At 37.6% G+C, this 27,210-nt stretch overlaps 1 protein-coding gene across 6 annotated transcripts; it reads left to right on the top strand.

Annotated features, from left to right (window-relative positions):
- The first annotated feature begins 2,381 nt into the window (after positions 1–2,381).
- Positions 2,382–27,113, top strand: LOC123762140 (katanin p60 ATPase-containing subunit A-like 1). 6 transcript variants are annotated; one of them, XM_045748504.2, is made up of 12 exons: positions 2,382–2,725; positions 8,190–8,363; positions 10,148–10,253; positions 12,091–12,205; positions 13,551–13,619; positions 16,220–16,400; positions 17,866–18,081; positions 19,224–19,403; positions 19,527–19,669; positions 22,180–22,292; positions 24,028–24,154; positions 24,672–27,113. In XM_045748504.2, exons 1-12 carry the CDS (start codon positions 2,663–2,665, stop codon positions 24,868–24,870), a joined length of 1,686 nt encoding a protein of 561 aa, XP_045604460.1. In that variant the 5' UTR covers positions 2,382–2,662; the 3' UTR covers positions 24,871–27,113. The 6 variants fall into 6 exon arrangements, with proteins under 6 accessions (XP_045604460.1, XP_045604462.1, XP_045604463.1 ...); XM_045748507.2 differs by lacking the exon at positions 2,382–2,725 and adding an exon at positions 6,519–6,649; XM_045748509.2 differs by lacking the exon at positions 2,382–2,725 and adding an exon at positions 6,553–6,645.
- Positions 27,114–27,210: the final 97 nt, after the last annotated feature.

Genomic DNA, 27,210 nt, shown 5'->3' with positions numbered 1-27,210 from the left:
CTCCTGCGGTCTGTTTCCTCACAATTCCTCGACTTCTGACATTGTGAGTCAACCATCAATTCTGCGACCCACCCCCAGCCTCTCCTAAGTACCGACACTTGTCGTAACTGAAGAAATTGGGCATCAAAGTACCTCTGTCATTAGAGAGAATACCCTTTAGTAGCCGGAGAGAAAATTAACTTATACGACCCGGAGCGTGGCGGGCATTTTCCTCCGGGTGTTTTTCCCCGCGTTTCACTTTGCAGTTTGGTCGCTTACTGTTCCAGACCCAGTGAGGCGGCGACCCCCACTCTCAAGTGTCGAGACACAGACACACACACACACACACACGCACAGACACACACACACACACACACACGCGCGCGTACACACACACACACACACACACCACACACACACCACACACACACACACACACACACACACACACACACACACACACACACGCACACACACACACACGCACACACTCACACACCAGTTCTTCTCAAAACACATACATGAGTTTCTCGACAAAATCCTCTGGCATTACTCTTGGTAAATCCTTCACCATTACCTTAATTCCTCACGGCTCAATTCTTTGCCATTAAATTCTAGTAAAAAATATCTGATATAATGGGCGTGTCAGTTATACCCAACGGCGGTGACATCAGACTCCTGAAAAAAACAGGAAGATCCCCCACCCCCCCACCACCACCAGGAAGCAGCCCGTAACAGCTGTCTAACTCCCAGGTACCTATTTACTGCTAGATGAACAAGGGTATCGGGGTGAAATAAACTCTGCCCATTTGTTTCCACCATCGCCAGGGATCGATCCCCCGACCCTAGGATTACGAATCCCAAGCGCTGTCCACTCAACCACCAGGCCCTCCACCAGCCACCAGATAGGTGTGTGTGTGTGCTTGCTTGACTAACAGTGACCAAAAAGAAGGTAAAGTTCCTTATACCTCGCCCACTAACCTTGTTGTACATATTGCGTTATAATCTCTTTGTCTAGTTGTCTGAAGGTTACGCGAATGTTCCCGGTATGCGCATACGCCGCTGCCTTGTACTTCTAAACAAACCTTTGGTGATAGGTTTGGAGTAACGCCTCCTCACAGCTGTTCGTCCTCTCTTGACTCAAGCAATTGTTGTTGTTGTTATAGATTCAGCTACTCGGAACAAGTTCCAAGTAGCACGGGCTATAGTGAGCCCGTAACTTACCTGGCACAGGAGCGGGGCAAGTAGCACAGACTATGGTGAGCCCATAGTGGACTCACCTGGCACAAGAACGGTGCCCCTGCTCGCTCAAGCAATTGTCTTCGCCTCATATTATACCCCCCATGTGGCCCACTCAACCTCATCTCAAGTCTCACCACCTTGCAATTACTTGGACTGAAGTCGAGCATCCATTTCTCAGATCATCTCTCTAGGAATGTCATTCAAGAGGTGGAATTTTAAGTTCAAGTGCTAAACCAAACAGTAATGGTTGCATATCGTACCATTGTCTACAAGAACACAAAGACGCTAGTGACGGCGCAAACATTCTACCAAGAACTAATTGAGATAGATCCGATTGATTGATAAAGATTAAGCCACCCAAAAGGTGGCACGGGCATGAATAGCCCGTACGTGGTGGCCCTTTTGAGCCATTACCAGTATCAATAGCTGATACTGGAGATCTGTGGAGGTGCAACTGCACCCTGCGTGACGGGAGATGTCTCCCGAGATAGATTCATGTAACACAACATTAAATAAAAGTACACCCAGTATAAAAAGCATGCTGTCAGGAAAGACAATTATACACAAGACAAGATTCTAAAAGGGTGGACATTAACAACGAGGAGAGGAGCTCACGGGGAATGGACATTCATTCGGGGATGCAAGGGAAGCTTGATAAGCAGTCTGGTTCAAATGGACGATTCTTGAATTAAGTGTTTGGGGACTCCAAGGCCGCGAGTTCGAGCTCATTGTATTGACTCAATATTTTCTCATAGATACATCACGTTATTTTGATATCCATGTGCATAATAATCTCATATGTAATGCTGTAATAAAAGTGTAATGGAAGTTCGGAGAGATGAACTAGATTCCTACAAAAAAGGCTACTTAAAAAGTACTATATGTCCCTTTTGTTATAGGTGAATCCCTTGTAATCCTCTGATGCTATTGGCGAGTACCCAACTTCTCTGATTACCTAAGTAAATGTTTTTCTATGAACTAACATCAGAGTAAATCAAAGAAAACCGTTCACACTAACGCCATCTGTTGAGCTAACATCACCGTCATATAAACGTTCGTGCGTATGTCCAACAACTGGAGTCGCGTGAGTGTAATAACGGCTTATACTTGAGGTTTCCTGCCTTCCTTCATTAGGGTTAGGGTCCGCTAGGGGCGATGACTGACCAATCACAGATCAGGAACTGACAACAGCCACTGTAGAGCGTTGGGTGTTTGGGTCGAGCTCCAAGTATACAAATTTGGTGACAAATGTGTGGAGACTTGGTTGCATAATATATTTATTTCAATAGTAAAAGAAGGTTTATAAATACCGTCTATTGTGACCGATCATTATGCTCTTTGGACTGTTATACTGAAGTCCAAATATACTATACAGCATTAGTATAAGCGTAGGGTATACTACTGCAGTGGCATAACTAGAAATAGCCGCTGGAAAATAAACATGGATCGCAATTTCAAAATAGCAGAACCATGTCTGGAATGCTGGTACCTCATGGTCAACAAGGTGAGTGACATTTATTTGAAGAAAATGTGACAAAGGCAATAAACACACAAACTAGTGCAATATGTAATAATAATAAGTGTAAGTTCTCCTTTATTAGAAATGCATATATATTTAAAACAAAAAAGCCTTCTGAATCAAATGTTATTTGCTTCTGCTCTGCTTGATTGCTTGGGAATTAAAGTGTCGAGCAGCTGCGGCAATAGTCCGTTTGTGGACTGTTGAACAAGGAAAGTATATTAAATTGATCGTCTCTCTAAACCCCAACAAATCCCGAGCTGCATCTGTCACTCTATGGTCCATTTTAAAGCCTACGCCTACATCGCCTTGAAGAGATTTTGAGCTCCTTTGATTTTACTTCCTGTCCTATTTTTGCATCAAATATCTCGTTCCCTTGAACAAGTTAAGACTCGGTAATGTTGCTCGTCAATCTTGTTTAAATATTGTATAGATAACGTACAAGTGCTCCCAGGATAGCCTAGGGACGCTACTCGGCGACTGTTTCCCACTCGGACTTTACTAAATTGGCACTGTTTTCGTTCGATTGATGAAGATTAAGCCACCCAAAAGGTGGCACGGACATGAATAGCCCGTAAGTGGTGGCCCTTTTGAGCCATTACCAGTATCAAGAGCTGATACTGGAGATATGTGGAGATGCGACTGCACCCTGCGTGACGGGAGATGTCTCCCGTTGTTTTCGTTTAAATAACAAGTCCCTATGGCTTTAAATAATCCCTAGTACCATTTGACTTAGGTTGTGTGTGTCGTTAGCTACTATATCAAAGGCTTTACTGAAGTAAAGATATAGAATGGGAAGATATTCTTCCTCTTATTGTCTCTTTGAAATATAATGAAACAAATTGTGTAAATTTGTAAAACCTGAACGGCTCCTTATACAACGGTGTACAGTGATTTTTTTTAATTTTGATTTCTAGATTTAACCCAATGACCTTTTTAAGAATAACAGTTCAGGCAATTATCCAACAATAGAAATTAAGCTAACTGAACTACAGTTTCTTTTAAAAATCAGCACCACATTACCAGCCCTCCTCAATTCGGGTACTTTGCTCGACTTTAATGATTCATTAATTATGCAAGACGTCGAGGACTCTCGAAATTCTTTAAGCATCTTGGTAAATATTTTGGCCCCTGGAGCATCTTAGGACTTTTTATTATTTTTTATAGATTTAGTAACTACGTATTAGTCAATTTCTGTTCACCTTCCATATTGATTTGTTCAGCTGCAGCCATAAGTGCTTATTTAATATACTACCCTTATTTTTACTATTATCAGCTGCGTGCGACTTAATTCTATTTTCAATGGTAGTTTTTTTTTCTATAAACACAAAATAGAACACGAAAGAATTCATATGAACTGTTTAAATTGAGGAAAAACCTGGGTAATGCTGGGTCGAAAAGTTGATATATGGAACAATTTACAGGTAACATTAATAATACTTATTATAGATGAATTACTTAGAGCATAGTTTCACATTCACAGCAGTCTCCGTGGTGTAGGGTAAGACACTCGCCTGGCGTTCCGCGAGCGCTATGTCATGGGTTCGTATCCTGGCCGGGGAGGATTTACTGGGCGCAATTCCTTAACTGTAGCCTCTGTTTAACGCAACAGTAAAATGTGTACTTGGATGAAAAAAACGATTCTTCGCGGCAGGGGATCGTATTCCAGGGACCATAGGATTAAGGACTTGCCCGAAACGCTACGCGTACTAGTGGCTGTACAAGAATGTAACAATTGTATATATCTCAAAAAAAAAAAAAAAAAAAATTAGAAGAGTTAGGATGTATATAAACAGGAGCTGCCTCCTGTGGGCCAATAGCCCATACGAGGCAGCTCGTATATGGACTGTCTTATGCATTATACATTAGAAAGGGATAAATTAAGTGTATGGAGAAGGATAACGGCTATTTCCAGAATAGGGAACTTCCATGTAATAAGATTAAGGCAACTTGATTTACATGTTCTAGGAAAGCGAAGAATAAGGGAGGGGATATAACCGAAGTACATAAAAACGAAACTGTATAAGGCCAATTATTGGTCAACAATTTTGGAAATTAATAGGGCTGTAAATTATCTGGATAAAAGGCGTCGGATCTTCAAATTGTTTCAGGCTTAGGTTAGATGTGATCTACCTTTTATAGGCCCTCTGCTAGTTCTTTATTTGTATGTTCTTGGGAACAAGTTTATCCCAGTACTTCTTGGTAGATGGTTAGTTAGCTCGTCCTGTGGCCTTAACCCTCCAGAGGTTGAGATTTCAACAAATTCAAAACCAAACACAACACACATGCGGACAAGCTTGAATGGTCCCCCAAGCATATGTGACTGAACACACATGTTTACGGACTATTCATGCCCGTGCCACCTCTTGGGTGGCTTAATCTTCATCAATCATCAATTACTCTCATCACAATACGGGAGACATTTCCCGTCACGCAAGGTGCACTTGCACCTCCACAGATCTCCACAGATCTCTTGATACTCGTAATGGCTCAGAAGGGCCACCACTTACGGGCTATTCATGCCCGTGCCACCTTTTGGGTGGCTTAATCTTCATCAATCAATCTCATCACAATCGACTTGATAATCACGGGAGACATCTCCCGTCACGCAGGGTGCAGTCGCACCTCCACAGCAGGTCTCCAGAACCATCTATTGATACTGGTAATGGCTCAAAAGGGCCACCACTTACGGGCTATTCATGCTCGTGTCACCTTTTGGGTGGCCTAATCTTCATCAATCATCAATCAATCGACTTGATAATGGTGGACGGACAGAAACGTCGTCTCTTTACTGTCTAGTGTGTGGTTTGGTCAACTTTTTTTTCAGCCACGTTATTGTGACTCCTGGTCTGCACAGGTAATTAGTTTAATGTATTTATTATGCACCCCATACCCATCTTGTTGGCAGAAGTGAAAAGGATTAGAGGCACAAAATGGGCTCAGAGACTGACCCCCATCATTCATTTAGCTAAGCAAGTTAGTCTTGAGCTAGTTACAAAATTCATTGCCCAGTCACATTACCAATGGGCCCGAGACCGACCACAAATACAATTTCTAAATTAAGCAACTGACATGTGGGGAGCAAGCGTCACAATTGATGTTTGTCCTGCACACCGCCCCCCATCCAGTAGGCAGCGGTGGATAGGTTACAATCGCTTACTACCTACAGTTAGCAAACTGGGGGTGTTTGGCAGAGACTTCTGGCAGCAGATAATTTTGAATTAAATATTTTCACATTTCAACATTTGTTACAGAATTATCTGAATTCACGTATCTTTTCGCACTCCATCACATAGTGACAGGTTGTGAGTAATTTTGTTGACACAGTTTACATTTGGTCAGATCTATATCAGCAGATAATGAAAATTCCCAGAAATATTTGTCTCTTAGCCGATCAGTAGTAACATCTAGAAGCCTGCTGATTTTATTGGATGATGATACATAGATGTTTGGCTCCTTTTGCATGATAGTATGATAGATGGAATTACTGGTGTCGAATTTCCTTTGCCTCAAATCTACAAGCTTTTGTAGAAGTTCTTGGACTGGTTATTAACAATCCAAGGTTATACTCAATTTCTCCTTTCAAGGCAGATTCTTTGGCTAAACTGATCATCTCCTATCATGCATTCGGAGACGGAGCCCACATGAAATGGACTGTTACCATCATTAATAATGTTTTTGTATTTGTCTAGCTTCAGACACGAGCACGTTATGTATTGGAGAGTTGAGAGCAAATAAGGATGATAAAGGCCTAGGTTAAGGTATGGGGTTATGGGCGCCATCTGTGTGTGGTGAGCGGGAGCACCTGGAGGGGTGAGGTGCCACTGGTCGCCAGGCGCCCCTCAGTCTCTCACTCTTCTCTCTCCCTCTCACAAGTCACAACACAACATAACCAACTATCACAAGTTGGTAAATACTGTCTGTGTGTGTTCCTTGTGTACCTAGATGGAGGATTGGTGCTTTTATGGTTATGTTCCGCATTGATGTAGTGTGTGTAGTTAGTGTATCATGTTAAGAGATGGAAATGAGGTCGGGTCATGAAAAGGTCAAGGCTATAGCAGGGAACTGATGCCAGTGTTAAAACCCGACCTTCATAAAGCTGTTCATTGATGTATCTGCCCAGATATTCATCGGCAAGAGGCAGCAATTGAGCTTTAATGTGTGCAGCAACTGCTTGTATACCTAACAGCTTGTTTACCTAACTTAAATAAATGTGGTTACAGAATTAACCACAATTTGGTTAATTTTTATCATTTGTTGTGGCGGGACAGGAAGCCAGTATGTGGGCTAGTTGGGGGTCACCCAAGCCCAGCTACTGACCTTCACCAGAATTCATCCCACAGTAATTGCCTAATGTCCAGGTACCTATTTTACTGATGGGTAAAGAGAGGCATCAGGTGAAGGGGAAAACCTTCTCAACTTGAATTGCCTAGAGATTGAGCTCGGGTCTGTTTGAAGCCCAGCACATAGACCACTGTGGTTAGGAGACCCCACGAGCCTTTGGATCATTGTACTGTATTTATATACACCTGATGAAACATTTTTTGTAAGTAGCCTAATATATTCAAACTACAATTTTTGGTCTTTGTGCTAATATAAAATGCATGATTCATTGTATTGCAACACTCTAGTCACAAGGAGCACAATATATTTGTGTAAAGTGAACAAGCAGTGACAAATTTTGCCCCTTGTTCTCTATAATAGTTCAGAGTTTAACTTGCCTTAAACCCTGGTGTGGTATCATTTATTGATCTGAACCACTGCAGGTGTCATTTTCAAATTGCCTACTCTGGGAAGATGTTGGTGTAAAAATGGTTTTCAATTCTCTCGTATAACAATTTGAAATTTTTCTGCCTTTGTTATCGAGTTGAGAGAAAAGGTTTCTTTGTTGCCTACTCTTACCGAACAGCCATTAAAATGAAAAATGAAAAAAAAAAATAAGATTGAAAACATAATGTTTAATATTCAGTACTGTATATAGTTTGGTCCCCAACTTACAAATAGGACAAGATGCTAGAAGGTGTTCCCAAGTCTGTTCATGAATGGGGACCAGATTTCCCAAGGGCACAATAAATGGAGGGGGTGGGTTGCATGCCACTAAAACCACTACATATAACCCCCATGCTTTTGGGACAAACAGTATAAGAAATGTTACATTATTTACTATGAATAATGGAGTTCACCCAACTTTTGACAAGCAGGGGTTATTTTTAGTTAATATAATTACTAAAAGTGGCTGTGATAGGTGATGGTGCAAGGGCACTAGAGATTGGCAGGTCACCTTTAATGTCCCTGGCTGCTTTGTCACACACTCTAATAGATAATAAAAGTAATTTTGAGAGCTCACTCACTTTAATTGATATTAAAAGTAATTTTATGCCCAGAATACTTAAAAAGTTAATTTCTAATGATTAATAATGATTCAAAACTAATCATATTTTATTTACAGTCTGCCATGATGGTGAATATTCAGGACATTTGTGAAAATATGAGGCTGGCACGTGAAATGGCCCTGACCAGCCAGTACGAGACAGCAGCTGTGTATTATCAGGGTGTTGTACAGCAAATCCATCGCCTGCTTGCTACCATCCAAGAACCCAACCGAAAAACAAAATGGCAGCAGGTTAGTTTGTGTACGGTTTTTACATGGGATGTCCTCTCAAGGAAAGTTAACCGCCAAAGGTGTCTATACAGTACAAAGATTTTGTTTGCATAATTTAACAATAGTATAATATTATATTATAAATACTGTACAGTAGTCTCACTCACATGTAGTAATTTTGTTCTGGGCCCCATTCATTTGCAAAGACTTACTTCAGCCAACCTTTATATGTTTGTCTTTATAAAAAAATATTATTGTGCTAACGATAGTGCATTTTTTGTACACATTTTAGTACAAAATCACTGACAAGTAATTTTAAACTATTATTTCTTTTAAATTTTGGTTCCGGTCTGTTGAGATACATACTGTACTTGGATTTTCTCCTTGGAGAGTCTTCCAATATTTTTCCATTGCACCGCTCTTACAATGAAGTAAAAGCAGTGCGACTTCACTGTATTCAATAGGAGAAAGCAAGTCTGAGATACGTAAACTTTATGACGTCTTGCATCCACTTAATTACTAAAAAGTGGCTTGTGAAGAGCAGGGGTGCCATAGGCACAGAAAACACTGTATAAACATCAGAGGTAAACGGTTGTTCAACATCCTCCCAGCGAGTATAAGAAATATTGCCGGAACAACCGTGGACATCATCATGGAGAAAATGATCTAGTTTTCTCTTGGAGTGCCGAACCAACTGGGCTGTGGTGGATATGTGGGCCTGTGGGCTGCTCCAAGCAACAGCTTTAGTTACCACATAACGTACTTGGCCCTAGACTAAACTTGGAAAGTAGAACACGAAGTCAATTACAGGTAAACAGGAGTGTGTGCCTTGCAGGCATACCATGCATGATGATAAAAATAACAGCTAGAAGGGAGACTTGAGTGGCGAATCTCTCCAAGCAGGGTCCCATATGCAGTCGGTGCTGCTGCTATCTTATTCATAAGCTGTGTAAATGTTCTTCCAGACTGGATAGATACCTCATTGTTTACTTAAGCAAAAAATGAGGGGGGATAAATATTGTAGAAAACTACGAGAAACTACAGGATGACCTGAACAAACTGAAAGATGAGTTGTCCTCCAACAAGTGTTTAATAAAGTTTTACTCAAGCGCAAAGTAATTAAGCTTAATGCTTGTAATAGTACCAAATGGATGTGGAAACTAATGGAATCAAATGGAAAAATACCTGAGGGATGGTATCACACTGTACCTGCCTCCAGAAACAAACATCAAATGGATATTGGCTGCATTTGCAAGGTTGGTCAACACAAAAACTTCCTTTAGAGATCAGAAAATAGTTATTCAGGACCTTGTATATTACATAGTCTGTCAAACCAATTCAGGATTATATGGCACCAGTGTCAAGGTCTCATTAAATGCATTAAATTTAAGTCTAGAAAAATGTCACTAGACTAGTACAAGTTAGAAATAAGTTATGAGGAATTGAATTTCATATTTGTGGGAAATAAGCCATGGATGATTGACTCGTCAGTTAGCCATCTATGCTTCTGCCATGCATCGAGCCATCCTCAGTTGGCGATACCATGAGGCAGATTGCTTGAAGTTGTCACCCATGGTGGTCACAGGAAGCATTACATCATATGGTGGCTCAGAGATGGAGGCCTGGTCAAGGACTGGGCCACGGGGACACTAAAAAAAAAAAAAAAAAAAAAAAAAAAAAGCCCCGAAATCATCTCAAGATAACCTCAAGAGGTTGGGGCAGTATTGTATATTGCCAATTCAATATTTTTATCTTTTTCATGTAACCCTTTGGGTGCTTTATTAAAAATTGGCATTATATTTTAGGTACAACAGCAAGTTGCAGCAGAGTATGAGAACTTGAAGGAACTTATGAACTGCATATCCTTATTCAAATCCGACAATCCATCAGCTCTCTCAGACAGACCTTTGGGTGAGTTATCACAAACCTTTTGGTTTGTGTGAAAAAGTATTTCTAAAGATGCAAACCAATCTTTTTCAATATGCCATCTAGCAAAGTTAATTGACTTGCATAAAATAAGTGTCTGTGTATGAACTGTTGTTGCTACTAGAGAATGTTGACTAAAATCTCATTAATGTGATATATCAATGAGAAAATTTTGTAGCTGTTGTAAGGAATTTAACCTGCACACTGGGTACTTCCAAGCACATGTCCTAAACCACTCGGCCACAACATGCGCTATATGCTTGGGAGTGCCCAGTGTGCAAGGTTCAAGTCCACACCATGGCTTTTTCAATTCTCATTCTGTAGTGTGGTATTGACAGTTTTATATTAAAAAAAAAATTGTAGTTACCATGTTGGTTCCAGGTATCAGTGTCCTCGTGATCCATATCTGACTAGACCTCCTGGTTGGTGGTCTGGTCAACCAGACTGTTAGCTGCAACTGCTTGTAGTTTGACATGTGAATTGCAGCCCAGTTGATTAAATATCCTTTGGAGGTGTTTCAAAAGTTTTTTTTGAATAAACATATATTCAGCTAGTTGGAACCCTTATGTTTTAGAGAAAATGGAGGAAAGTCTTGGGTCCAAAATGTTGTTAGAATTCATTTAACATGCCTACTGCACTTCTGCTTTTCAGTGAGGGTTGTAAAATTGTAGCCCTGTAATTGTATGTTCAGGACAAAGCATCACCTAATGGGCCCTACGTCTTTACCTGCTGCCATCTAATGCAATGGCTGCCTTTGGATTTCTGTAGTATAGTACCTCCATTTAATTCTGTGGTGGTTTTTCTACTTGAGGCTAATACCTACAGTAGAGGCACCATTCTTCTATTCAATTACCTCGAAACTGAAATCTGCACCTGCCAGCATGCAGCAGTGAAAATCGGAGGCAGACAGAATGAATAGTCTGGCTGACAAATAGACAAAGTATCAAGGGGCTGTGCTTGTACCTTTATCTCCAGTTTACTCCAATTACTGTACTCCTTCTTAAGCTAAAGAAATGTTCCCTTGCATCCCTGTGGATCATCTGCATTCAGCCTGCATCCAGAACATCTTGTTCTGCTATTGCACATGCTCAACTTTTTTGTCCCTGACCAAAATTATGATCCTATATTATGTAATTCTATCCTCTTTCCCCTAAAGTAGAAAGATCCATCTCCTTCAGGTTTACCACTTACTCCATTTATCTGTTCTGGAACCAGTTTTGTAGCATACCTGGTTGAAATAGTAGATATCTCAGACCAATGAGTAATTGTAAGTGGTCTGGGTCCTTCTGGAGCATTTTGCCATCTTTGCCCATCTTAATTATTTTCAAGCTTTCCATAATTCACCAAGATCAACACAGTCCTATTCCTTATCCATGTACTTAATGTATTATGTAAAAGGAAAAGGATTAGTTAAAGTATTGATCCTTGCAGTACTCTGCTTATCAATCTCCTTTGATTTATCCTCGCTGTTACTTTGCCTCCAGTTTGACGGATACTCCCTCGCCTGTTTCAGTGCTCTTCCCATTATATCCGTGGGTAGTTCTGTCAAGTTTCTTTGGTTTATCTGCTCTTTCTGGCTTCCCATTTCTCAATACTGTACTACAGAATGTGGATCATATCAGCCAGTGGTCCATACATTGTTTATACCTGTTATGTAGTATATTAGCAAAAAAATGGATTGAATGTTTTATGTACACTTGTAGCCAAAAACCCTGCAATCCACAAAGCTGGAATTTATGGTTAGCTGCTCTTTTAATCAAACTTTTAAATATTTATATCAATACAGTATAACTATCTAAAATGACAATGCTTCATGTAATAGGCACTTCACTAAGAATGTCATCATTTGAGGAGCCAACACGTGACCCAGATGTGTGGGGTCCTCCTCCACCTCGTGATCCTGATGTCTGGCCACCACCAACTCCAGCAGATCACAAGTAAGAGTAAAGCAATAAATTTCACAATAGGATTTCGTAGGTACTGTACATGGTACGTAATTAGTGCTAGTATATTTGCAGATCCTCTAGTTTGTGCACCAAGTCAAATGTTCAGCAGTTCCTCATTCAGCTGTTTGATAGCTATAAAGTATTTGAATTTGGATTTTGCCAACTTTATAGGTCAGATATGGTTTGTAGATTGTGTTCAGTATACTGGTCAAATAACCTGGATATACGAAATAAATGAGGTCTTGTGAAAAATTGAGTACACTCTAGTTAAATGTGTCTGAATACTGTAAGCAAGTAATTATCAAAAGGAGGCACAAAGCTGGAGAGACAATGTAGCACTACTGGATAAAATAAATGGTCTATGAATTGGATACCCTATAAATAAACTGTAGAATCTCTAGATTATGACAAAAAGGTCCGTACCGATTTGCTAGGATAATAGTGGTAACCTTTTTTCGTTAACTTTTACGTAAATTATTTCCCTAACATCTTGTAGATGAAACATGGTAGAGCTTCTGACATCCAAAACTAGTATTGTGTGTCCCATAATGCTGCTTTCTTCAGATGACCCCTGTGGTCTGGGGCCTCGGTTTTGTTCCCTCTAATTTTACTCCCATTAGGAAATCCGGCAGAAATTTGGCACCAATTAACTTCTCATGGCAGTCAAGGCTATTTTAGGCGAAGTTAGTGTGTTTATGGTTACCTGACTTTTTTTTTTTTTTATTTTTTTATTTTTTTTTTTTTTATTTTATTTCCCCCCTTTCCCCTCCCCCACTTCTGACCCTCTTAAGATTTGTCAATCGGCTACCAATCCAATAAGGTGTGGGGGGGGGGGGCAAGGAGAGGAAAGGGTTTGGTGGGTAGATAGCTTCGAGGAATGCTCTTGGGTAATCCAACAAGCAAAGGTTTTAAACAAAAGTATAGAGGCTATATATGTAGATTTGCTAAAGGTAGGATACATGTACAGCTAACTAGATTGATGTACAGTATTGCAAAAGTAATGCAAGGTGGAATACTCTAGAGGTAGGATTCTGCATTAGTGATGCAGAAAGGAGTCTAGGTGTCATTTAGAGGGTTGTGAATATAATATGCCATTGGTTTTGGCAATCTCTTGCTGTTTATGAATAATACCTGTATTTAGCTCGGCATCTATTCACACCGTTCGTAATCACATCGTTGATGAACAAGCCTTACTTGTTTGTATTGTATTACCTGTTTTCCCACTTTCATGGGGGGTGAAGAGTTATCAGCTCGTAGAAGATTGGGGAGCATTTTATGATAATGAAGACATGAAAAATGACACCTATCCATTCACCATATCTTAAACACTAAACAGCAGCATGGCGAACCAGCACCACAACACTCCAGCAGATCCTTCACAGCAGCAGCCCCATAGGAAGCAACGGTGAGTAAGGAAATTGGGCTTCACTCGTAGCACAACCAACACGTTCTGGGATTCTCGCAGCTTTGTGGCTACATCTCTAAGTATTACAGTATTTGTTGTATTAATATTGAAATTTGTAAAACTTGAACACCTTCAGTATAGATGGCCACTGTGTTTAGAAGTGAAGTGATTGAGGCAAACTCCATACATGGCTTTTAAATATAGGTGTGATAAAGCCTGGGAATTTGTGGGATTTTAAACGGTTCCAATATATTTAGTTTTATTGACTGGATTCAGTCAGTAAAAATTCTGTACTTTCTGCAGGTCAGTGACATCTCCGGCTTTGTATTTGGATGTTAGTGTGCAACACTTTCACCTGAGATAGTACTAGTGTCTTAACAAAAAAGTGCCACCTTCATTTTGTCATTTCTTGTATTTAAGGGTCTTATAAATTGTCATCCACGCTTTAAGGGTCTTGCTATCCAGCCTGTCATTTTTCTTGCAGTTGTGATTGTAGTTTTATTGGATTCTTTAAAAGTAAGGTCATTTGACATGATTTACTCTCATCTTGTTTGATTTTCATTTCTATAGTATGATTTGACTGCATTTTTTATGGTTGCTATTTTAGTTTTTACCAAAGTGTAGGAGCTGAAACTTGCCTTCATTGAACATCATACTGTGGCTCACTGAAAGACCTGGTTTACATCAGGAGGTTTGCTGTGTTCTTTCTACATAGTTTCTCTCATAAATCTTTGCCTCATCTGCAAAGGTGCAATTGCATTCGTAAAACCTTGCATCCATGTTTCGGGATGTTCCACCCACGAATTCTTTATCAGATTTGTGATAATTCTTTGTTACAGGCTGTAGTGGCTACATTGCTGTAATGACCTCATTGTTTTTTAAAGTAGGGAATGATTTTGTAAAATACCTATATGGATACTGGCATCATTGCAAGTATTGGTGGTTGCTATCTTTTCTGTTTGAAGAATGACCCATTGCACCGAATCTGCTTTGTTAATGTTATTTTTATCTTTATTGCACTCATCCTTGAGGAACTGCTGGCTAAGAATCCTAGTAGCCTTAACAAATTCCAATCATTATGCCTTATTTTGTCTATTACCATAGTAGGGTCACATTTACTTTGCCCATAATAGGACAAAATGAGGCATAGTGATAAGATTTGTCAGGCTATTAGGATTCATCACCAGCAGTTCCTTAATGTGCCAGTACATCACTAATTCCTCCTGAAACCTGAAATGCTCTTTCTACCTCTTTAAGGAAAGTAGAAAGGCAAGTATAAACATAAACAAATCAGGTTATCCTTTCAACAGGACAAACTGTAATGAATAGTAGAGGGATTGTGGCAGAAAATAACTACAACTGACGATTGTATCGGCAGAATTAACGTCACTGGCACAGTAGGGCTGTATACTATATGCTTTAACAATTGATAAACTATTTGCAGGTGAAACTTAAAGGTAAATACTTAGGCTTGTAGTGGTGATAATGCCATTAGCACTTGTCTCGCACAGGAACCAGGTGAAGTGCCTCATGAATATTAGGGATGCTAAAGTTGTCACAATAAAAAGCATTTGAAGTGGGCATATAATCTAGTCGTTAAATATTATTAAACCCCCCCCCCTCTAACTATTAATACTTTACATGTAAATTTGATCATGATCCCCCACTAAAGTATCTCCCATCACTGCACCTTCCCCTTTCTTTACGTTTGTAAGTGTTGGCTCTGCATCAACATTAAGCTCTTTTAAAAGCCCGTACAGGAAAAGTTACCTACAGATAGTCAACCCTCATCTTGGTGTTTTATTCATAAAACATATTTTGGCTTGCATTAATGTACAGTATACTGTTCCATTATCTCTTGGTGTTCAGCCAATGCTGCCTTAGAATAAAATGCAATTTAAAGACTAAAAATATACAATGTTGAAGCTTGAGGAAAATATAAATCATCTACCTACTTAAAGTGCATTATGGGTTGGCTCATTTAGTTACATATTTTTTATTTGAGCTATAATCAAAGGGCATTACAATATTATTTTTATCCAATAGGGTTTTATAAAATTAAGAGATGTAGATTTCTGACAAATCCAAAAATTAATCTTGTTTCGAAAGATGATGAAGCTTCGGGTCACCATTTAAAATTAATGTACAGTAGCTCGGAATTAGTATAGTTTCTATCGCGGGGTCTGGAAATGGTTACAATTATAAATTCAGGTTCGAGGTACAGTATTACTGTACTTACATATACCAGTGTCTATGGATATAGATGCCAGTATATACATCAGTGTATATACCACTGGTCTTATGCAATATGCAGTACCAGTTGCATATATACCACTGGTACTATACAGTATACAATACCAGTTGAATATATATACCTCTGGTATTATGCAGTATGCAATACCAGTTGAATATATACCACTGGTACTATACAGTCATGCAATACCAGTTGAATATATATCCCTGGTACTATGCAGTATGCAATACCAGTGGTGTATGTATATATACCATTGTATTGTATGTACCAGTTTCTTCAAAAGTGGAGAGGGTCATACCAAGGATTCCCATTTAATTTCATATGGGATAATTTCTTGCTTGCACAGGACTGCCCAGGTGAAGCCAACGCGAGGCCCCAGGAGGCAGGACTCGAGCAAGAATACAGCATCTGGGCGTGCGAGTAAACCAGGGACTAAGAAGAGCACTGAATCCAAGACCGGTCGAGGAAGAGATGATAAGTCAAGTGACCGTAAAGCAAAGAAAGATGGAGACAAGAAGGATGATAAGGTATGTTAAATGTTAACAAATGCTTGAGAAATGGTTTAATCTTTAAATACTAAGCTCATTGGCTTGTGCTGTACTTATAAATGGTGTGTAAAAAGTATAATAGGTAGTTTTCTAACATCATTGGTTAAAAATATTACATAATCTTTTTGATCTTCAGTTGAAAAAGTAAATCATGAGGGTTGTAGAAGTGAGGCTTAGGATGATTAGTGCTTCATCTGGGTCTTCAAAGTTTTTCATTCACCATCATTACCCTCTTTCCCACTTTGATGGTGTGGGGACGGGAATCTTCCCTGAGAAAGAAACATGGATACTGTATAGTATCCATGCTTCCTCACACTTGTTCATCATGTCCGGACTTCATCTTACCAGCCACCTGCTCAACCACTTGGGCTGGACAGTAGTGATAATCTTGCTTCATGCAGGTTGGCATTCAATCCCTGACCATCCAAGTAGATGGGCACCATTCCTTTCCCCCGTCCCATCCTAAATTTTTATTGTGATCCCTTCCAAGTGCTATATAGTCATAATGGCTTGGCACTTTCCTTTCTCCTGATGGTTCCCTTACCTCTCCTCCACCTACCCTCACATTCACTCAAATTCATCTGTTTACCATCACCCATTCATTAAATATGCCCCAAAAATACATTTTCACATATTTTTTTTCCTTCTTTCTCTCCTCCTCTCTTCCCAGTCATCACACTTTCATCTCTTATCCATGTGAGGGTCAGCACTAGCCACTCCATACAGCCTTCTGGTTGCATCTATTTCATAATCAAGGCTTCTATTGCACCTGGCTTAAAATACTATACTCTAAACTTCAACTGCACCATTTCCTCTATCATGCACACATTGCAGATATTTACACTGATCAACAACTTCTATCATTTCCCCCATTCATATTCTTTACGCACACAATTTCCTTCCCTTCTCTACCATAACATTAAGTTTGTCCACATTCACTTTTATCAATCGCAGCCAATACAAATTTTCACTAGTCTACTCAAAATACTGTTTTTAAAAGAACTGTATTGTTTGCATGCTTCTGATTTGTCAAACACACCTTACATTAGGCTTACATTATTACACCTAAATTTCAAACATTTCCATAATATTAATACATTCAAGTAACTAATTTTTCTATCTGATCACCATACTGGAATTCAGATTTTTATCAGTTTATTAATACACTTGTGAAATATGGATAGATTGAAATTACTAGTAATTTTAAACTGCTGTGCTGTATAGCAACAATTCAACTTTTCAATGTAAATGTCCACAAACCTGATGTTTATCAGAATTTTGTATGGGGTTGGGAGTTAGCCGACTTCAAAGCTAGTCAGTTGCTTGGATGTATTTCTTATAAAGCTGTCTGGGTTTTAGAGGTTAGTATTGATACCAAGTTTGTCACTTTGATTTGGAAATATACTGTGATTTTGTAAATACAATAACTTATTCCTTTTCACAGGGAGAAAAAGCTGAGAGCCGTGCTGGAAATGACGATGAAGATGAAAAGAAGTTTGATCCTAGTGGATACGACAGAGATTTGGTCGAGATGTTGGAGCGTGATATTGTACAGAAGAATCCAAGTATTCGTTGGAGTGATATTGCAGATCTAACTGAAGCCAAAAGGCTCTTGGAAGAAGCTGTTGTCTTACCTATGCTGATGCCAGACTTCTTTAAGGTTGGAAGATAATGGACTTTAAAAGTACTATTATTTTAAATTTTGTCAATAAATTTTTACTGCTTAGAATTAATTTGATCTTTTCATGAATTTATTTGAGCACGACTTATTCTAGTGATATCCCACTATAATGTTGTAAAGCAAAATGTGTGATTATTAACTTGATACAATAAGTCAGTGTAGTCCATCTAACTCCTTGTTTAATATTTATCATATAAAGTTTATGATATAGAAATCATTTCACTAAAATGTCCATTATACTGCAAAATAATGTTAAGAGAGCTGCATGTCAGCTATGCCAGTCTTGTTCCCAGGTGGCACAAGCTGTGAGAGCACAGTCATTTCTTTTCAGTATTTTTGTTTACTCGTTTAAATTCACATTCACAAGGCACTGTTTACATAAATGTTTAGTCTAGGCATAAAGACATGATCATAATAGTTGTAGCTACCCCATTCTATATTTTATTGATTTAGTAACAAGAAAAACTTGCAACAGTGGTGAGTTGCCAACAAGTGCATCTTTGTTGTAAGAACATAATTAACCAAAGTTATATAGTATAATTAGTATAGATATGGTTGAGGATTTGTGACATTGCATTTTTGGAGGGATTATTCAAATTATCAAAACAATTTTTTAATTTTTTTCTGTTTCAATTTGTTTTTCATCAGATATTGATAGTGTTCAATACATGATACAGCAGGCTTTACATTTGTGTGTGTGTGTACTTTTAAGATATAATGTTGAACAAAAAAATATAAAAGCACCACATGCATGATTATTAATTATTGAACAAAATATGATTTTCTCCAAACACAACTATAGAATTGTCTGGTCTTCCCAGTAATAGTGTCGTCAAAATGGCTTTGCAGTAATTTTGTAAATCTGAACCTGATTTTGAAGTGTTTAAAATTTATTGTAAATAAAACATTTTAAACCTAGTTTATAGTCACCATTCTTATGCTTTAGGGTTAACTTTCAAAGAAATGTAAATCTGAAAACAAAATTCTTGAGTGAAGTTGCATTGGGCTCAGTAAATTTGCCTTTTTGTGTATGGATAAATTTGTGTAAAATATTTCTTTGTAAGGTATAAAGACTTATCTTCCACTTTAGTTGCATTTTTTTTTATTTCTTTCCATATTAGGGAATTCGGAGACCCTGGAAGGGAGTGTTAATGGTGGGGCCACCAGGCACAGGAAAGACTATGCTTGCCAAGGCCGTAGCAACTGAGTGTGGTACAACATTTTTCAATGTCTCGTCGTCCACTCTCACTTCAAAATACAGAGGTGAATCGGAGAAGCTAGTTAGACTCTTATTTGAAATGGCAAGTGATTTTTTCTACTCTGTTCTTTGTAATTTGTGATAATTTACCTTGCATACTAAATTTTTGTTGTACATATCACATTTGTTATAAATAAAATTATTGCAATGGAGTTTTATTTTGCAGGCTAGATTCTATGCTCCCAGCACAATATTTGTAGATGAAATAGATTCCCTCTGTTCTCGAAGAGGGTCAGAATCTGAACATGAAGCCTCAAGAAGAGTCAAGTCTGAACTTCTCATGCAGATGGATGGCATCCAGTCAACAGAGTAAGGTTCTCATATTTTAAAGTGTGTTGTAGGAATGTGGCAACCCAATCATTTGTGACTATGTGCTTCATACATACCTTCAAGTTAAAGTATGTTTATTGAGACAGGAAAAAAATACATCTCAAAAGGATAGAATAGCTTTGGCTATTAACCCCGCCCCTCCCCGACATGCCCTATGTTCTGATAAATTGATCGGCAGACTTGGCTGGGGACCAATCTTAATAAACTTCTCATGAAGGTTAAATGGTCTTGGCTCTAGAGCTTCTTCCTACCCATGCCTTAGAAAACAAATGCAGTCTTCTCTGTAATTTGAGGGTTAGATGGAAAACTAGAGATGTTGGAAGTGATGGAAAGTTTTTAAGAAGAAAATATCTTGTGTGCTAGGTTTATATGAAACAAAGCCTAATGGAAGTGAAAATGTTGATTGAATGGTCTGAGAATAATAAGAGCTGTATTGGGAAAATTAGTAGTAGGTAGACCATTAAAATAGTGGTGGTATGGCATAATGGATGCCATCTTGTGGCATAATTTAAGGTGTATGTGTATGATATTAAAGTCTAATAAGATTAGCATGGCTTTAGTTATTGAATATGCTCTGTACCATGACAGTGCAGAACAGTCTCAATTCAATGATCTATATGGGACCAACCCCAATTCATTGCATTGAGGGATTCGTTGCAACTGGAGATGCCTCTGTTACATTTCCCATGCCCTGTGGGCTAATTTCACTTGGCAAAATTTTCATTTCAACCTATAATAGACCACTGCCAAATGAACATGTCTGGGGGGGGGGGGGGAAATGTAATCACATCTAATTCATTTCTCAGGTCCCTAGCCTCAAAACTAATTTTCAAAAAGCAGAGCCATACCCAAGCGCACGAAAACCATGCCAACTCTATGAAAACAAATCATAGTTTGGTTTTAAATATTCTCAATAGTGTTCTCAAGGCTCTGTTTCTTGTAATATCGAGTCCATCAACAAAAATTAAAGTGATTGAAGCCATATTAACTTATTCCCTATACAGTGCTGTACATGTAATAAAAAAGTGTTATTAATATAAGTATAATATATTGAAGTATACATGGCATTATGCAAGTGATGAATGGGCAGAAATTTATAATTTAGTGTGTACTTACGAAAATAACATTTTAAGGTATGATTCAAAAGTAATAAAAGGAATACTGTACCTGAATGTATCTGATCACATGAAACGAGATGAAATGGCTCATAGATGACATTAGGGTATGGAGTGTGTCGAGTTGCATAAACCGATGGAACAAGTGGAATTGCTTGGTAGGATTGGAAGTATCAATAACAGGTGATGAAGTGTGAATGAGGAAGTTGGGTAAAAATTTAAGCAATTTCAGAAAGTGGGAAGCTACTTCAAGATGTTAAAGGAGAGGCTATTAAAAAAGCCAATGGGAATGTTGTATGTTGTACATGGCAGAATGTAAACTGAAACACAGATTAGAAATTGTAGGGGGAAAAAAAAAAGAGCGCAATACTTTGGAAATCTGTTCGGTGGAGTTTTTAAAGAAATGCAAATGTGAACATGATTGGTTTTGCTGGTATGAGATATAATTTTGAAATTGTTCACGACTTGATGTTCATCTAATTTCCTAATACTGTATTGAGATGTGCATCTGAATTTTTTAGATTTTTCATACATAATTGTACAATGTTCATATTGGCATATTTTATATACACATTAGTGAAGTTTATACCTACCAGTTTATTCAACTGCATTGGGATAATTGCAGAAGGTATTTCTTACCTCTTACACTTGCATTTAACTATACAAACACCATTATGGAATTATTTAGTAACTGTACATGTCAACAATGAATACATGACACTGACCATTATGCAGTAGGACTCAACATGGCATGATATTCTATGAATTCAATACAAACATTTGCATCACAATATTTTACACATGAATATTGCTATGTACATTATGTAATGTATATATTACATGTATATAGTGTAATGTATATATTGTGTAAAATATTGCTATGTACATTATGTAATATATACATGTACATAGCAACATTCATTTGTAAAATATTGCTATGCAGATGTTGTTTGTATTGAATTCATAGAATATCATGCCATGTTGAGTCCTACTGCATAATGGTCAGTCATGTATTCATTGTTGACATGTACAGTTACTAAATAATTCCATAATGGTGTTTGTATAGTTAAATGCAAGTGTAAGAGGTAAGAAATACCTTCTGCAATTATCCTAATGCAGCTGAATAACATTTAATTAATTTTTATATAAACTTGATGCAATAAATTTATAACTTGTTAAATAGATATCATAATTTTTCATTTATGCTTTATATTCAGTTAACCGTAAAAATGGATAGGTTGAAAGGAAATGAACATTTTATCATTTTTTGTCTGAAATTTGAAAGTTGCCAAAACTGGTATTTTAAGAAATTTATCTTTGCCATGTCATGCTATATTCCACATTTATTAGACATTGATTTCTTTTACCTTATAGTGCTGAAGAACCAAAAGTAGTTATGGTTTTAGCTGCTACCAACTTTCCTTGGGATATAGATGAAGCTCTCAGAAGGCGCTTGGAGAAAAGAATCTACATACCTCTGCCCAATGGTAAGTAGCTGTTCTGTAGGGAACTTTAATTAGCCACTCCAGGCTAAACAGCATTATCACCTAAAGTAATGGCATAAATTATGTAAAATAAAAAATAAAAAAGTCTAGATACATTAGCTTCACATATACCAGTGTTAAATATCTTAATATGAAATATTGGTTGTCCCTTTCATAATACACGTTTACTGAGAAAAGTTCAGCTAAAATGTGGTGCTCTCTCCTCACGACCATTCTCTTGCTCAGACACCCTTAGTTGCACCAGAGGCCCATCCGAAACTGTCATGTAAGATACCTGGAAAGCCGAGGAACCTTGGGAAGCAAAAACCTTTAATTTTATCCCCCCCCAAAAAACTTGAAAATCAACCATGAGAGTAGGCTCCAGGCCTCCATCACATTCCCAGAGGGAACAGCCACCTGACCCATCTCCTCCAGCTTTACAGCAGTTGGTGCCAGCAACTCGATCTCGAACCAAGCTCAGCTTTGGTTTGATATTGCTTGAGATTTTTGTGAACGTGTCAATTCCCAAAGATATGTTCGCAATGTGATGAAATGCAAAATATTTCCTGAATGCATTAGCAGTATGCGAGATGAACAGTGTAGAAGTGAACTGTTGTGGAACACGGGGAAATTGGAATTTACCTGGAAACATTAGGGCAGCTAACTGATAAGAGCTTGAAACAGCTGATTAGCCTGAATTGAGCCAGAACTGTGATGGTTGTTGCATGAATTCACCTTGCCTTTAGGCATATCTGCAGACACAGGCTCTAATAGGCTGTACAGGTATCATTAAACTCTGCTGCAGCTTGGCCAAAATTAAGTTCCAGTGCCATCCAAAAATTCAAACAGGTAATAAGAATGTCCATTTATAAGAACACAAGCATATTCTGAAAAACTGCAAACAGTCAGGTATAGAACTGGATAAAGCCATAATGCCCTGGCTGGACATGCATGCAAGACAATAAACCCCATGGTGAGCAAAGGAACTTGAGCAACCTCAACTGACTTGCACAAACACTCTTTTTTTTCTATTTTTATTGGCTAACAATACCCAGATAACTTTTGAAAAAATAGGCATGCAAGATTAAAACTAGATTTCCATAATTGGCTATAATACATGGTGAAAAATTAAGTGACATTAGCCATATTAAATTTGGAAAACCTCTAGTACATAAATATACTAATTTTAGAAATGTTAACTGCTGACGTATACAAAACATAACATTCCTTAATTATAAAAACAGAACCAAATTGTAAAAATTGTAAAAACCAAAACAAATACAGAACTGCAGTACTGTATGTGAAGTGCTAGTGTGAGGGGTTTGAAAGAGCTATAATTTCTGATCTTTGTGCTGCTGCTTGTGGTGACATTTTCTGTCGCCAACAAATGACATTTGCTTTGTCTAAGTAACTTTTTGAAGATCAAGGAAACTAGATGGTCATTGTATAGTTTATTGTATAAACTGGAAGCAAATTTTCTAGGAACATGGACAGAAGTCGCTAATCACATTGTCATAACTATTTCCTTGGGAGCAACCTCCCACTCCCTTAGCAGTTGAATGAAAAGAGTATTTCCTTGCAAAGAAAACTGGCACATGTAAGACCAACTCGAGATGTCTCCCATGATTCTGTGGCCTACTTTGTTTCTCAGTGAGGGATGCAGTATTCTCACAAGGTATAAAATGACAAAATGACAAAAGTTTAATTTTGTGCTAATTTTAGTTAATTCTCTTTACAGAGGAAGGAAGGGTGGCTCTGCTAACCATCAACTTACGGGAGGTTAAACTAGATGAAAGTGTTAACTTGGGTGAGATTTCCTTGATGCTGTGTGGGTATTCAGGAGCGGACATTACGAATGTTTGCAGGTAAGAAAGTGTTGCAGCAATATTTTAGTAGTACATACAACAAAAGTTGTAATTTCTTTTAATAATACAGATTTTAGGTCTTTGGGCAGTTCTGAATTCTACTAAATCTGAATTAAAAAGTTTAATGGTTTCCATAACATTATATAGTAGTCTGTGTATTTTCTTAATTGCAAGCCTCATTGGTAAATATATCTGCAAAGTTGTGCTTTTCTAGCACCAACAGTCACATTGTTTAACATTACAGTACAAGCTACTTCAGACATTAAGTTATTTAAAAACTGCACTGTACTTTGTCACAAAAAATTGGACGCCTCCATTCCAATTGCTCAATCCATGTACTGGTGTGTGGTTGCATGTGAACAAATCACTGGGAATGTATCATCATTGAATGGAACTTCTCTTGTCAGACGACTTCCCTCTTTTCATCCAGCCTTACAAATAACATGCTTCATTTAACTGCAGACTTAAAGGAATAAAATCAGACTAAAAGTTTTGTTCTTCATGAAATGTATTTCAGGGATGCATCCATGATGTCAATGCGTCGAAAAATAGCTGGACTTACTCCCGATGAAATCCGTGCTCTACCGAAGGAAGAGCTGGACCTGCCAGTCACTCAACGAGATTTTCACGAAGCTATCCAGAAGTGCAACAAGTCTGTCTCTGTGGATGACTTGGAAAAGTATGAGAATTGGATGCGAGAGTTTGGTGCTTCATAGTGACATTGATAATGTGGTTAGCTGCTCTCGGCAACAATTTTTTTTTTTTATTTTTTATAAACAATATAGTGGTTAATACTAAACCTTTGCAGAAAAACTTTCAAAGCTGGTAAATTATTTATTCTTATTATCTAATAGTTGTTCATAACCTTTTCAAAATACATTAGTTTCAGTACAAAATATATAAATGTCTTGGTATTAACTGAATTAACATGTATAAAATGTATACCATTATGATCTGTAGTTCGGTGTCTTTTGTTTTCGAAAATTGCATAATGTTACTACACGCTCATTCAACCTTGAATTGATGATGTACAATAATAAACCCTTTCTGCATAATATATATATGACCCATGTGTGGGTATGGTAGTTGCTGAAGACAAGAATATAAATTGTGTGTACTTTTACACTCCATATTAATAAAATATATTTTCTTTTTTGTATAGTGTTTATTGTATATAATATTGAATACAATAAAAGATATAACTGCCTTATTCTGTGTGCAAAAAAAAATTGACATTTGCCGCCATTAAAATTTTGTAAGCTTTAAAAGATGTCTAAGTATCAGATTTTATGTAAATGGTGCTTTTAGTGTATAAAATTGATATTATATATCGGAAACAATGGAAATGCTGTAAGGGGCAATTTGTACATACAGTACTGTACTAAATTCATAAATTGGTTGCATTTTACTGAATGGAGATGACTTGTCTTGACCTTACTGCTTGAGGTCAATGTATTATTGACACCATCAATAATTTTGTGTAAGGCAAATCTAGTCATACTGGAAGTATAATTTCATTCATTCATTTTAATGTAGTCCAGATATATTAGTATGGAATTGTCTAACTGTGCAACCATAAATGTGTTAACTTTGGCAACAAAGCTACCCAGAAATGTGCCTTAATGCTACTGTATTGTTACCATTTGTAAATTTGCTTGAAGCCGATGCCAAATACTTAATTAAAACTTGTCAATTTTTTTTTTCAATTATCTAATAATTATTAGATTGGAAAAATATGTACATGGTATAGTACTGGAGCTCTTTTAAACTAAGTTTTATTACCATTACACAGTATATATACACTATAAACTTTGATTTTCAAACAAATTAACATGGTACGGTACTATTTAGCTATCACAGATACTTTCATTATTGGGTCCTCTAGTATTCTCACAGCCCTTTGTTTGCTATAATTGAGACAAACATCTTTTATGTATAAACACTTCTATATATAGACAAACTTACACATTGCTGCTGCTTGCATCATAATATAAATCTGATAACTACTACTATTATCAAAAACCCTACAGTCACTTAGTAAAAATAACTGGCTGGATCACTGGAGTGATCTCATGTCATTATATTACCAGATATATTCCCCACAAGATCTAATGTAAGTTGAGGTATGTCTTAGCAAAGACAGTCCACAACATTTTAAATGATCAGTGTGCCTCTGTTCCTTGAGCATCTCTTATATAGCCTTCCCGGTTTGGTGCCTTCATTTGATAATTACTTACTTGAGCATCTCTTATGCAATTCACTCCTTGCCATTAACTTTCTCCCTAATCATTTTCTCACAGCTCAATAGAATTATCTAGTGTTGAGAATGTTGCCATCTCAAAGGGAGTTCAAATCATATATGTAAAATACTCAATAATCCATATTGATTCTGATCCTGGTTTTGAAGTTAAATTATCTTTGTTTTTGCTATTATTTGAAGTCTTACTGTTAAAAAATAGCAAAACACATTGCGAGGAAAATGTCACTACTAATCTGCCACCAACACCAGTTGCACTAACACATGTGAAATCACCTTGATTTATTAGAACTTTTGAAAGTAAAGAGGTTTAGATCTCTAAAGTGGTTGCTGACTGGGTCAGTATGAGTCACAGCATGACACTAGTGGGGTCATGTGGAAATTTTTATTTATATATATACAGTACTGTTGTATATATATATATATAGTGAATTCGCACAAAGGGACTTGAAAATTGAAAAGCTGCTCTAAAGGACGAGAGTTCGTATAATGGGGGCTCATACTAGTCTCGTGTATTTACATTATCATTATCCAGTGGTATGGTGAAAGATATAAATACTTAAAGAATTTTCTTTAATATTTGTTACCCTATCCACACTACACAACATCATGGATCAATGAGCACCACACTCCTGCACCCATCTATTATACATAAATGTTCATAAGGAATTTTATATAAAAATATTAAATTTATTGATTTTTTTTACTTTTGTATATTAACCTTACCCTTGTAAACTAATTGATCTGATTTGTGTAAATTTGAGCCCTTTATCTTAATTTTTGCTGCCAGAACGTTTTT

The sequence above is a fragment of the Procambarus clarkii genome, chromosome 34 (assembly GCF_040958095.1).
Source record: "Procambarus clarkii isolate CNS0578487 chromosome 34, FALCON_Pclarkii_2.0, whole genome shotgun sequence".
Lineage (NCBI taxonomy): Eukaryota > Metazoa > Arthropoda > Malacostraca > Decapoda > Cambaridae > Procambarus > Procambarus clarkii.
This window is presented reverse-complemented; position numbering and strand designations above follow the sequence as displayed.

Bases quoted from the DNA above. Each gene is read 5' to 3' on its own strand.
- LOC123762140 (XM_045748504.2), top strand. From the start codon at position 2,663: ATGGATCGCAATTTCAAAATAGCAGAACCATGTCTGGAATGCTGGTAC. The intron at 16,401-17,865 runs GTATGTTAAATG...TCCTTTTCACAG, and splicing joins GAGACAAGAAGGATGATAAG to GGAGAAAAAGCTGAGAGCCG. The intron at 19,670-22,179 runs GTAAGGTTCTCA...TTTACCTTATAG, and splicing joins GATGGCATCCAGTCAACAGA to TGCTGAAGAACCAAAAGTAG.